At 48.3% G+C, this 12,500-nt stretch overlaps 2 protein-coding genes across 6 annotated transcripts in view; one reads left to right on the forward strand and one right to left on the reverse strand.

Moving 5' to 3' along the window:
* Positions 1–5,445, forward strand: part of apbb2a (amyloid beta (A4) precursor protein-binding, family B, member 2a) — a 38,235-nt gene extending 32,790 nt beyond the window's left edge. The window contains exons 10-14 of one of the 5 annotated variants that reach the window (XM_076292206.1): positions 2,005–2,080; positions 3,474–3,557; positions 3,761–3,876; positions 4,471–4,659; positions 5,187–5,445. In XM_076292206.1, coding sequence (XP_076148321.1) covers positions 2,005–2,080; positions 3,474–3,557; positions 3,761–3,876; positions 4,471–4,659; positions 5,187–5,363 — 642 coding nt within the window. In that variant the 3' untranslated portion in view covers positions 5,364–5,445. The remainder of the gene's footprint in view (positions 1–2,004; positions 2,081–3,473; positions 3,558–3,760; positions 3,877–4,470; positions 4,660–5,186) is intronic. The other 4 variants (XM_076292210.1, XM_076292208.1, XM_076292207.1 and 1 more) reach the window with 4 other exon arrangements.
* A 2,129-nt stretch (positions 5,446–7,574) lies between these two features.
* Positions 7,575–12,500, reverse strand: part of LOC143132938 (putative methyltransferase NSUN7) — a 31,079-nt gene continuing 26,153 nt past the window's right edge. Inside the window, exons 11-12 of the mRNA XM_076292766.1 lie at positions 9,110–9,419; positions 7,575–8,227 (exon numbers count right to left, since the gene is read on the reverse strand). Of these exons, the coding sequence (XP_076148881.1) occupies positions 7,575–8,227; positions 9,110–9,419 (963 nt within the window). The remainder of the gene's footprint in view (positions 8,228–9,109; positions 9,420–12,500) is intronic.

Here is a 12,500-nt window from a genome sequence, read left to right on the forward strand (position 1 = left end):
ATGGCGGTCATATTTTTGGGAATGTACATGTATGTCAAACAGTCGCCTGGAGACAGCGAAAGAAAATGAGACGGTTGTGATTAGACACGGCCCAATCCATTAGACATTAACCATGGCCGCCTCCAGGCTAGCAATTCAACTCTCAGTCATCCATGCACACGCCCGCCCCCATCTACTCAGGCACGCCACGCTCACTTTACAGAAGTGCCGCCAGGCTGGGTAGGAGATGGGTTGGTTGTGTGATTGAGGAGTTTGTGTGTGTGTGTGTGTGTGTGTGTGTGTGTGTGTTGTGTGCTTCTGTTGTTGTAGTAGTGGTGGATGGGAAAAAGGCCTTTGGATCTCATCTTACCAGACTCCCGTTCGGCAGCTCCACAGCGAGATTGCGTGGGCCAACTCACACTGACTCACCCCCGTAAAGCTCCTGTCTGTGTTTGGCCTGTGCTCCGGATCATTCATGAAATATCCGCCGATGGCCTGGGTATCGATTGCAGAGGCGCATGCTTTGAACTGCCGTAATCTCCCGAGTTCGTGTAAACATTGTGTTGGGTGCGGCGCGTAGACAGGAGGCTTAACCTTCTGTTTTTGTGTTTGGTTTTTTTTTATGAAAATTTTGCCAGGAAACATTCGGCAGCCCCGTTTGTGTGGGGGCCTTCTGTGGCAGCAGGGTGGTGCGCTTTGTTGCGCTGCTCATTGGGAATTAGCATATTCAGAATAACATATGCTGGGATTTTAAAAGCCCTGAATCTATTTTAAGACTGCCTGTTTGTGTGTGTGTGTGTGTGTGTTTGTGTGTGTGTGTGTGTGTGTGTTTGTGTGTGTGTGTTTGCGTTAGAGTGAGCGAATGCCTGCGTCAGGAGAAGATAACAAAAATTTGGCTCATCCTTAAGAGGCTCAGATGGGGTTCAGAGAAGCAGCTTAGGCTGTTGTGTGTGTGTGTGTGTGTGTGTGTGTGTGTGTGTGTGTGTGTGTGTGTGTGTGTGTGTGTGTGTGAAAGAGAGGGAGAGAATGAGTGAGTGTGACAGAGTGAGAAAATATGTGTGTGTGTGTGTGTGTGTTTTTCATGTGAAGTCATAGGAACTGTCATTTAGCCTGAGGTAGGCTGTGTGACCAAATTTTCGTAAGAAACCTTGTGTGTGTGTGTGTGTGCGTGTGTGTGTACATGCAATGCACCTGCGATCAGGCCTCCACACTGGTCAGGGCGGCCTGGATGGTGTGGACGTTACAATGTGCCATCCCATAGTGCGCGAGTGCAGCATCATCAGAACTGGCCACAAAAGCCTTTGATTAACGACAGGCCTGATCTGATCTAAGCCTTCACTATTAATCAACAGCCCGGCGACAGAGGCCCAGCCACACACACTGGAGCTGCCGCAGAGCATTCAGCCCCTACCACCACTCATCTACTGCAGTGTGCTGAGACAGGGAGAGAGAGAGAGAGAGAGAGAGAGAGAGAGGGAGGGGGAAAGGAGAGAGGGAGGGAGAGAAAGTAAGAGAGGGAGAGAGCAGAGAGAGGGACAGAGAGAGTGAGTGGGAGGAAAGAGAGAATAGAGAGAGATAAAGAGGGAGGGAAATTAGAAGGAACAGAGAGAAAAAGTAAGAGAGAGAACAGTGAGAGTGCGGAAGAAAGATAGGGAGAAAAAGTGAAAAGTAGAGTGTAAAGGAGAGAGCAGGAGAGCAAAGCAAACAGTAGGACAGAGAGGGAGAGAGTTGGCTTGAAAGAGTGAGCACATTTGATTCTTAAATTAAAGGATGTGTGTGCTTGTGTTTCATGGTGCACCCGTGGTTTCTGACTGACCGCTGCGGGCTGGTCTTTACCCCAGTGACTGTTTTACGTCAGCCCAGGCGAAGATACTGTAACACAATGTCAAAGAAATGGTGGTCTTCAGAAGACCATTTAGAAGGCAAAGACCATCCATGTACTCTGTATCTCAAAATATTCATGTCAAAACAAGATGTCGATTTCTGTTTGTAAAACAAAAGTTAAAGTCTCCTGCTCCTCACCAGATTATGGCTGAAAGGAAGAATGCCAAAGCTGTAGCAGGCAGCTCCTCCAACTCCAGCACTGACGTACCCCTCCAAGGTAGGAAAACACCAGCACCCATCCTCTTTCTGTCTGTCTGTCTCTCTCTGTCAAACACACATACATACATGGCCTCTCTCTCACACACACACATGTACACACATCCCTTCACATTCTAATCTCAAAGCCAGCAGCATCTCCCAGCATGGGAGCTGTCTGGGCTGTCTAGTCATGTTTCATTATTTCCAGTAACACTTTGCCCCCCCCCCCCCCCCACCCCCCACAACCACACACAAACACACACACAACCCTTTTCATTTGCGAGACTTTATGTCCATGATTCGGACACATTTTTGTTTGGTCAGTGGCGCTCTCTCTCTCTCTCTCTCTCTGTGCTCCGGGGCTGCAGTGCGCGGGAACACGTACATAAATAAGCGCTTGACTCCTTTGTTATCTCGCAGTGCAGAAGAGCGTCTGCTTACAGCGCCACAGACTGCTGACCTCAGCACAGTTCTCATGCGTTTATGACTCCTTCATCAGGCGTGTTTATGCGATTCCTTCATCTCTTTTTCCCCAGCATCCCAAAAATATGAATTTCTCTTTTTTTTTGGTATGTTTATTCATTTGCTTTGTTGTGTTATTCTTTATTGATATTATGATTGTTTATTTCCTCCTCTTTCTCGTTATCTTCTTTGATAATTTAAGTCGCGAGGCAGTTTTCTGCTGAGTCGGGCCAACTCGACACGAAGTGTAGGGAAAAAGGCCGATATTAGCATTTAGCACGCAGGCACGACCGGCCTCATTAAAAGCCAATTAAGACAGCTTTACAGTGCCGGGCTGCGCGGCCAAACCACCACCCCTGCCGGGGGATCAAAGGAATTATGGGAAATTAAAAAAAATGGCAAGCTCCATCGACCTCGCTGTATGGGTGTATGCCAGGCGCTATCATTCTCTTTCTCCCTCTCTCCTCTCCTCTGCTCTCCTCTCCTACAGAAGACACTTGTTTAATCCGGTGTTTTCATTCCTTCCTCCCCTCCCGGCAGAGGGTGTGCTGCTGAACTAGCGCTGCTACACACATTTTAGGATTTTTAAAAGCACTTTTTTCACACACACACACAAACACACAATCACTCACTTTCTTTCTCTCTTACACTCACTCACTCACTCGCTCGCACGCACACACCCACACACACAAAACAGCTTTGCGGCTTTGCTGTCACCAAACAGCTGTTTTCCTTTGTTACTAAAGTTTAGTGAAAGGCCTATATTTCTGCGAATTTACATAAATATGAACTTATACAGAGCACCTGGCAGTTGCACTGGGTTCGCCAAGTGACTTTTAAGAATTTGAGAATGTGTATGTTTGTGTGTACGGTATGTGTGTGTAAGAGTTACAGATGGTGATCTAGATCCTTCATGAGTGAGCTGTTCTCTGATGTTTCTGTTCTCTCAGTAGAATTCCCCACACCAAAGACAGAACAGGAACAGAAGTTCCATGTGCTCTACCTGGGAACAACATCCGCTATCCGGCCCATAGGTAAGAAACACACACACACACACACACAATGCATAATGCCTTAGTTACACATATTAAGCATAGGCTCTATTTACATCATACATCCCCCCCCCCCCCCAAATTACATGCATACCTTTATCTGCCCTGGGTGAATCCTCATCATAAAGTGCAAGTGATGTTGTTCTCAGTCTCCATTTCTCTCTCTCTCTCTCACTCCTGCTCAGGTATGGACATGATTAATGGGGCCATCGACACCCTGCTCTCCTCGACTGGGAAAGAGGACTGGACGCCCGTCATCCTCAATGTGGAGGACGCTACCGTGAGCGTCATCAAAGAGAAGGTAGTCTCGCATGCCTCCTTTCATCTCCCCCGACATCCATCCATCTCCCCCCAAAAAAAAGAGGTTGCACTTCAAAAGGAGCTGGCAAACACTTTGAACCAGGTGGGGCTCGAGAGCAAATACCCATTCCCCTGGTCAGCGCTTAATAGAGAGTATGGCAGTTGCCTTCGAGGAAAAAAAAGCATGGGCAAGAGAACTAGGCCACCCTAAGATTAAAGCTAGCAACTGCATATGGAATGTATAGGATCGGATGCCAAGAATGCGTAGGGTGGTAGATGCTCACTTTTATCAGTCATGTTTGTGTATGTTGGAGTACTGCAAGGCTGAGCAGGAACAACAGCAAAAATAAACTCCATTCCTTCTAGAGATCACTGCTAGAGATGTCAATTTGGGTCTGATATCTATGGATATGAATAGAATGCCTATGGGTTAGCTAAGGCTAGCCACACACTTTAATTTCTATTGGTAAATCCTCAGCCTAAATCGTTATGATTCTCAACTCAATATGAGTTGATTAAGCTTTAATTGCCTTAGAAAGTAAAGCAGCAGGTAGTTTGGTGTTGTTTCTGACGGCCCTTTCCTTTGACCTTCCAGGAAGAGGAAGAGGAAGAGGAGGTGCTGGTGGAATGCCGCGTGCGTTTCCTGTCCTTCATGGGCGTGGGCCGTGACGTGCACACCTTCGCCTTCATCATGGACACGGGCAACCAGCACTTCCAGTGCCACGTGTTCTGGTGCGATCCCAACGCCGCGTGTGTGTCCGAGGCCGTCCAGTCTGCCTGTGTGGTGAGTGAGCAACAGCCAAGCGACCCCATACACACCCACCTCCACCAATGACACAAAAATGCTTTTGCCCAAGAGGCTTAAAATAAGCTGATGCCGTATACCTTGTCTGCAGTATGTGCTATGGACACACTAATATTGAAGAGGTCTGTTCCAAAAACGCTATATCCTCTATTTGAATGAATTTTCATAAATATTTTTTTTACATTTTCATTCCCAAGTAATTTCAATAGAACTGTAGTTGGGTATTGTTGTGTGATTTATCTTTACCCAATTAAAACAACACAACTGAAATGTTATTGATATTACCTGAAATACACAATTAAATTACATGACTTTTTAATGTTTTTAAAAATGGAGATATAGCGTTTTGGAACCAAACTCTTATCAGTAAATGTATAATATTTAGTATATCACACAATACAGTCTGTTATCATGTTGCCGTTAGCAACCCTACCCATCCTTTCCGACTGTGTCATTGACCCTTCTCCTCCTCACCTCCTCTTGCCTGCTTTCTCCTCTCTTGGCAGCTGCGTTATCAGAAGTGTCTGGTGGCGCGCTCCCCCACGCAGAGGGCAGGCTGCTCCTCGCCGCCGCCGCCCGGCTCCGTGACCCGCCGCGTCACCACCAGCGTCAAGCGCGGCGTCCAGTCCCTCATAGACACTCTCAAACAGAAGAAGCCCAGCCCCGAGCTGCCCAACCAATGACGGGAGGAGGACAGGCTGGACCGCGGCCCACTGGCCAGCCCAGTCCATCCACCATCAGCACAGCCGCGACCGGAGTGGGGGGGGGGGGGTTTGAAATATGGGGATGAAATATGAGGACTCACACACATGTGAAACTGTTAAATGTATATAATCTTACTAACAAATGACTGTGCAGCCCTGAGAGTGACAACTACTACTACTACTACAAAAAAAGGAGAGAAAAGTGAAAGAATTTAAAAAAAAAGGAAAAGAAAAACAAGCTGCCACACGGTGCCGTTACTCCACAGCCTTTCACCTTTGGCCTCTTCACGTGGTCAGCGCGCTGCCTGAAGCATGCCCCGTCTTTTAGCCACGCTCCAAAGTCCAACACGCGCCCGCCCCCAACGAACGAGAGGAAAAAACGATGAACAAAAACCAAGGGCCCCACGTGGACGTTTCTGGAACAATGGATTGTAGACCGGCCAGAACTTCTATGCAGCGCAACTGTTCTGACCAGCGGCAAAGTCAAAGTCACTCTCCACCACTCTGTCCTGTGGCCGTTTCCTTTTTCCAGAACTTGTGGGATTTCTCTCGGTGTGTGTGTGTGTGTGTGTGTGTTCTTGAGACGCAGGACAAGGGCCAGCGCTGCAGTGTGCCCTCATTTACTTGTGCCATACTGTGTGTCAACGCAGGCAGGAGCGCACCTTCATGTTAAAATATATATATATAAATGTGTGTGTGTGTGTGTGAGAGAGAGAGAGAGAGAGAGAGAGTGTGTGTGTGTCTGTCTGTGTTAATACTATGTCACCGAGGTTGAAACGCGCTGAGAGCAAAAAGCTAAAGTCTACACAGGCAAGATCAAGGCGTTCCAACACGCCTCAGAGCTATGATTCACGCTGTACTAACTAGGAATGACCGACTATTCTATAGGAACAAGCATAAAAGCAGAACAATTGTGTCCCTTTTGCAGTCTTTCTGTTCGGATGAGGGAAGCTCCGAGACTATTCACAGCGCTGTGATTCAACGTGGAATGGCATTGATTGATATGTTTGATATATCTGAATATGGGAACAGCAGGAAGAGGAATCGTACAGCATATGTGTGTGTAAAGATTTAAAGGTGTGCGCATTTGTCACTATTCACCTCCACACACCCCTCGAAAGGAGTCACCATCATCTCACACATACACAGACACACAAACACACACAGTCTAATGCAGCTGTCTGTGGGGGAGACTAGCCCCCACACCCCCTCCAGTTATAGGAGAGCAACCTCACTCACCAATTCAGAGCAAGCTCCTATCTACCGCGTCTAAGCACCTTTTAAACCTCCCTGTATGTTAAGAGAAAAAAAAATATGAATGTGATTTCTACAACCAAACTAAGCTCAATTTATTCACAAACTGACCAGCTGAAACAAAGGAAAATATGAAAAAGAAAAAAAAAACATTGACATTTCTTCTGTTATTGCTCATTTTTACACCATAGTAATGTAATCCATTGTGAGAATAAAGGCATTTAAAGACAAGTATATCTCAAAGATTTAATTGCACTCTGATGGAAATGTTAGATTTGGGAGTTATTGAATGGCTGTATAAAATTAAACTACCGCCAGGCAGTATTTCTTCATAAACCACAGAAATAAAATCAGATGTGCAGACAAGGTCAGTACGAAGACACTTCATTCGGTCATTAGGAAAGACAAAGGGCTCTTGACAGAAAAGCATTTTATATTGTTTGGCATCTAAATATATCCTCAGAAAACAGTAAAAATCAATGTGTTCTAAATTATACTGCATGGTAATGGATTTGCTTACAAAATCGACTGGCATGCTCTCTAAATATCCATGTTTCTTTTTATGTTGTTTTGTATGAGTGCATTGGTCAATGTTTTTTTTTTCGTTTTTTTCTTTCTTTTTTACATATTTTCTCATCAGTATGTGCATATGTGTTTGTCTATCTGTGTGCATAAGGCTGTGAAATTGGATCAGAGTCACAAACAAGGCTACATACATACATGTTACCCTGTGTGTGTGTGTGTGTGTGTGTGTGTGTGTGTGTGTGTGTGTGTGTGTGTGGGTTTCTGAATCATGTGCATGAGCGTACATATGTGTGTGCATATGCGTGTCGAAGCCAAAATGCAGATGAGTGTGTGTGTGTGTGTGTGTGTGTGTACATGTGCAAGTTCACACACACACACACACACACACACACACAGGGTAAGGTGTCAGTCTCAGAGCCAGGGGCGTGGGTGGATGTACATGCCCTGGATGGAGCCACTGGAGCGTGAGGCGGGGATGGACGGGTGGCTGCTCTTCCACTGCAGGAGGGACAGCGCTGGATTGGAGAGCGCTGGGTTGGACAGCGCCGGGTTGGAGCGCATCGGCGGCGGCGTGCGGCTCTGGCGCGACGGGAGCTTGTGGAGGGCCGGCGGGCAGCCGGGGAAGATGGCCGGGGGCAGCAACAGCGCCATGGGCCGTAGCACCTCCTGACGACCTTTGGGCGGGACAGTGGCCATAGGGGGAGCAGGGGGAGCGGGAAGAGCAAGGAGGCGGTTGGGGTGGATGGTGAAGGTGGAGGTGTTTGTGGTGGAGGTGTTGGAGGAGGTATTGAAGGAGATTTTGGAGGAGGTGATGGAAGAGATGTTTGAGGAGGTGTTGGAGGAGGTGATGGAGGAGATGTTTGAGGAGGTGTTGGAGGAGATCTTTGAGAAGATGTTTGAGGAGGTGTTGGAGGAGATGTTGGAGGAGGTGTTGGAGGAGGCTGTGGTGCTGGTGGTGCGGCCCATGGGCTTGCGTGGGGAGCTGGACACCATGGGCCCAGACGAGCCTCTGTTGGGTTGGACACTTTTAGGCTGCCGCTGCTGGGACGGGAGTTTGATTTTACCTGAAAGAGAGAGAGAGAGAGAGAGAGACTCACACTATGGTATTCTATTACCACTGACTATAAATCATTTAAACATTTAAAGGTGCAGGTCCATAATTCTGCTGATATTTGATATTTGAACTCAAGAGCCAATGAAATTTACATTTCCTCCTTTCTGTGGCCCCAGACCAGCGTATCGATCGGCTTGGTCCAAGCCACTTTGTTTTCCATTAAAGACAGGGCTATGTATAAACCCCCGACTTTTTGAGTGTGCACTCAGAATAGACTACTAGAAGCTCGACAAAACGTGTACAGGTCTAGAATATCTGCACCTTTAAATATGATGTTGTCCTGCCTTCATTTGAGCACTGATCACACAAGGAATAACAAGAGACACCCACTGACATTTTACTAAGATGTACTTTAAATAAGCATTCTAGTCAGCGGACTATATCAAATTTCCCTTCCTCCATCTACACTTGGGCACTAATCTCAGGACTGAGAACACCCACACACTAGCATCCCATTACCGCTTGCTTAAGAGCAGACGTTACATCTTACGGTTCGTCTTGCCTCAGGCGCGGATCTAAGGAGAGGATCTTAGGAATGCTCAATGTCACATGAGTCATTGCATCATTAATGATCCGGTTCCACGCGGATTTCACACGGGCTCCGAGAACATTAATATTCCTTCACATTGTACTTCAATTTGGTGCCCAAGGAAAGGGCCCATCCTTCATGCGCTCAAGCCTCCAACAGTTGGCTCATTTAATAGATCAGTGCCTTTGAAGGACGCAACAGAAAAGCAGCGGCTATTCCCATTGGCCGGGAGGAAGAGAGAGCGAGAGACGTAAAGCGGGCGTCAGAGAGCGGGGCGGGGGGAGGGACACGTCATCAGCTCACCTCCGGAGGCCAGCGCGCTCTTGCTGCCGTGATTCCCCACCGCGGGCGCCGAGTGGCTCGCCTTCGTCTGGCGGGCAAGGAAGTCGGAGACGCGCGACTGGCTGCTCACGGAGCCGTGAGGCCGCGGGTGGGGGTGGGGGTGGGAGGAGCGGCCCTGGTTGGCTGGGCCGCCGGGCCGGTGGTGGGGGTGGTGCTGCCGGGCACGCCTTTCCTTCTTGGGCGGCGGGTCGGTCTGGATGCCGTCCAGCAGGCCCTTGGCGGCGGCGCGTGCCAGCACCTCCTGGGCCGTCTCCGTCGCCTCCGGCTCCACCTGCGGAACAGAAGAGGGGACACGGGAGAGGTGGAGGTCAGAGAGGAAGTCAACACCACAGCACGGGCAGCTGGGGAGAGAGGAGGGATCAGTTTGCGCTTGTGGTTGAGTGAGAGTGAGAGTGTGTGTGTGTGTGTGTGTGTGTGTGTGTGTGTGTGTGCGTGAAGCAAGTGTGGGATAAAATGAAACATGGGTTTCAAGTTTGCAAGGGTCCTTGGGTGTTCGTGTTCTTCTTGATTAATTAACTTGCTAATTGCCTTGATTTGATTTCTCAGCAGAGGTCTGGGAACAGACGGGAGGCAGAAAAAAGAAACAAAATGCGGCAGTGCTTTGTTTCCATATGGAAGGTTGTTCTGAGGGTGTGTGTGACTGTGTGTGTGTGTGTGTGTGTGTGTGTGTGTGTGTGTGTGTGTGTGTTTAAGAGTTGCTTTGAGACTGTAAAGGCTCTCTCCTGTGGACTCACGGCAGAGTCAGCCCTGCTGGGTCACCTGCTGCCTCAGCAACAGCCCACACACTCACACTGAATAATTCACACACTCTGTGTGTGTGTGTGTGTGTGTGTGTGTGTGTGTGTGTGTGTTGTGTGTGTGTGTGTGTGTTCATGCGTGCGTGCGCACACAGGTTATTGTGAGAGGGGGGGGTTTAAGGGTTAGTGTTTGTTTGTTTGTTTGTGTGTGTGTGTGTGTGAGAGAGTGTGTGTGTAGTGTCCATGTGTGTGTTGGTACGCGTGCGTGCATGTGTGTGTGCCGCTTTGGCAGTCTTGAGGGGTTTGCCCTGCTGACGCTAACGTGCACAGACAGGGGGCGCTGAATTATTCAACACTTCCTGCTCTGCTCTGCTCTGCCCTCACCCGCCCCCCCCCCTAAATCCCCCTCCCTGAATGGCCATAAAAAGCACAGCACAGGTCTCCGGTTATCACCGGGACCCAAAAGCACTGCAGCACAGATTTCACCGCAAAATGTCATCCGAGTCACTGCGCCAACGACTCCACATTTCCTAATCTAACCCAAGCCACGCTCCCAATCTAATGCACTCGGTGGCGACGAAGCGAGAGGGTCAGCCAAACCTCAGCAAAAAGTCCATCTGCATCCAGAAATGAACAAGGTTGTGAGACATCGCTAAAGTGCTTTTCGTAGGTTGGTGTCAGAGGGCTACACTTATGAACGAGCGCATCACACTCTTTCTATTTGCTGTAAATATGTTTGAGGCTGCATCACATGCATGCATCCCACAAGACTGCATGTGTGATACTGTAGGGAGTTTTATATGGCCCCGCAACTGTCATATAGAGGGCCATAAAAACCTTTACTGGGCCCATATGTAGCTAGCGGGGAGCGTGGTAATATTTCCCGACACACACATCTAATTGCCTTTTTACGGCAGATTCTTAAGAGTGCAACAATAATCTTTATTAGTGTGGTTTATTGAAAGGGATGTGGAGGTGGTATGTTTGCGTGTGGGGTGTGTGTGTGTGTGTGTGTGTGTGTGTATGTGTATGTGTGTGTGTGAGGTGTCGCGTCCCCCATTGCAGAGACGTTATTTGGGCTTGATTATCCTCTCATGTCTGTCAGCGGACGAGTAAAGCTGATGGATGGCTCTAATATAGCGGAGGGCCGCCTGCGGCTATGACGGCTGCCGTCGCCTCCCAATACCTTGCCATCCTTCCCTCACACACACACAAACATATATACATACACACACACACACACACATATATATATACACATATATACACACACACACACATATATATATATACACATATATACACACACACACACACACATATCACATCATGATCACACTAGACATATACACATACACACACACACACATACAGATCACATCATGATCACACTAGACATACAAATATCAAGAGGCGTGACTCTTACAGAGAGAGAGAGAGAGAGAGACAAAAAGCACAGAGAGGGAGAGAGAGAGAGAGAGACAGAAAGCACAGAGAGGGAGAGAGAGAGAGAGAGAGAGACAGAAAGCACAGAGAGGGAGAGAGAGAGAGAGAGAGAGACAGAAAGCATAGATACGAGTGGCCACTCACTCCAGACAATGCAGACAAGGACCCGGGGCGTCTCTGACCGAGTGTCTCCCAAACAGGACTGGTTGAGAGATGAAGCGTGCTCTTGACATGGATAACACTTGCTGCACTTGACAGTGTGTCTCCGTGAGATATCAGGCTACAGAGGTGTGTGTGTGAGATGGCTTGTGTAATGGTTGTTTTGTAACTGAACTATAAATAAGACTGTGCCGCATGTTATGGTCACGGTATAGGTGCATGCGAGAGACTGTGTGTGAGCGTGTGAGATTGGGGAATGGGAATTAAGTAAGTGTGTGTATGAGAGAGAGAGAGTATGTTTGGGCTCTGAACAGAATTTCATCATCAGCCCATAAAGCTGAACATTTCTGAGCACTTAAGCTGTCGTGACTCAAGACCTGTTTACACCTACATACAAGAGCAAGCGAGAGAGAGAGAGAGACAGACAGAGAGAAAGACAGAGAGACAGACATAGAGAGAGAAGGAAATATTATGGCAGTGAAGTTGAAGCAAATGCAGCGCAAGAGAGAAGGCAACCAGCTCTGCTCTACTTTCCAAATCACTCCATGCCAAGACGTACTTTCATCTCCCTCTGCAACGCGTCTGTGCCTCTCCTGCTCACTCTCCACTCCTTCCCCATCTTCTCCCTGTATGCTCTCCATCCCCCTCACACACACACACACACACACACACACACACACACACACACCTCCTGTCTGTGATGTGATCTAAGCTCCTTGCCTCTTAACTCAAAGGGGTGAAGACCCCGGCGCTCGTCTCTTTGACCTCACAAACACTCAGATCTGCCGCCGCCTCCTCCTCCTCTTCCTCCTCTCATCCTCCTCCTCCTCCTCCTCTCCACTGGTCTGAAGGTTCTCTATCCAACATCCTTTCCCCAGTCCCACCTTGTGAGAGTGATCCCCCTCTTCTGAGTGCAGCACGGTCTGCCCATCTAGATATGTAGTGCTGTCTGTCTGTCCGTCTGTGTGTCTGTCTGTCTGTAATGCTGTCTGTAATGCTGTCTGTAATGC

The sequence above is a fragment of the Alosa pseudoharengus genome, unplaced genomic scaffold, assembly GCF_046254945.1.
Source record: "Alosa pseudoharengus isolate Yale_2024_CS ecotype anadromous, Long Island Sound unplaced genomic scaffold, YU_APseudo_1.1 YU_APseudo_1.1_scf_19, whole genome shotgun sequence".
NCBI classification, from domain to species: domain Eukaryota; kingdom Metazoa; phylum Chordata; class Actinopteri; order Clupeiformes; family Clupeidae; genus Alosa; species Alosa pseudoharengus.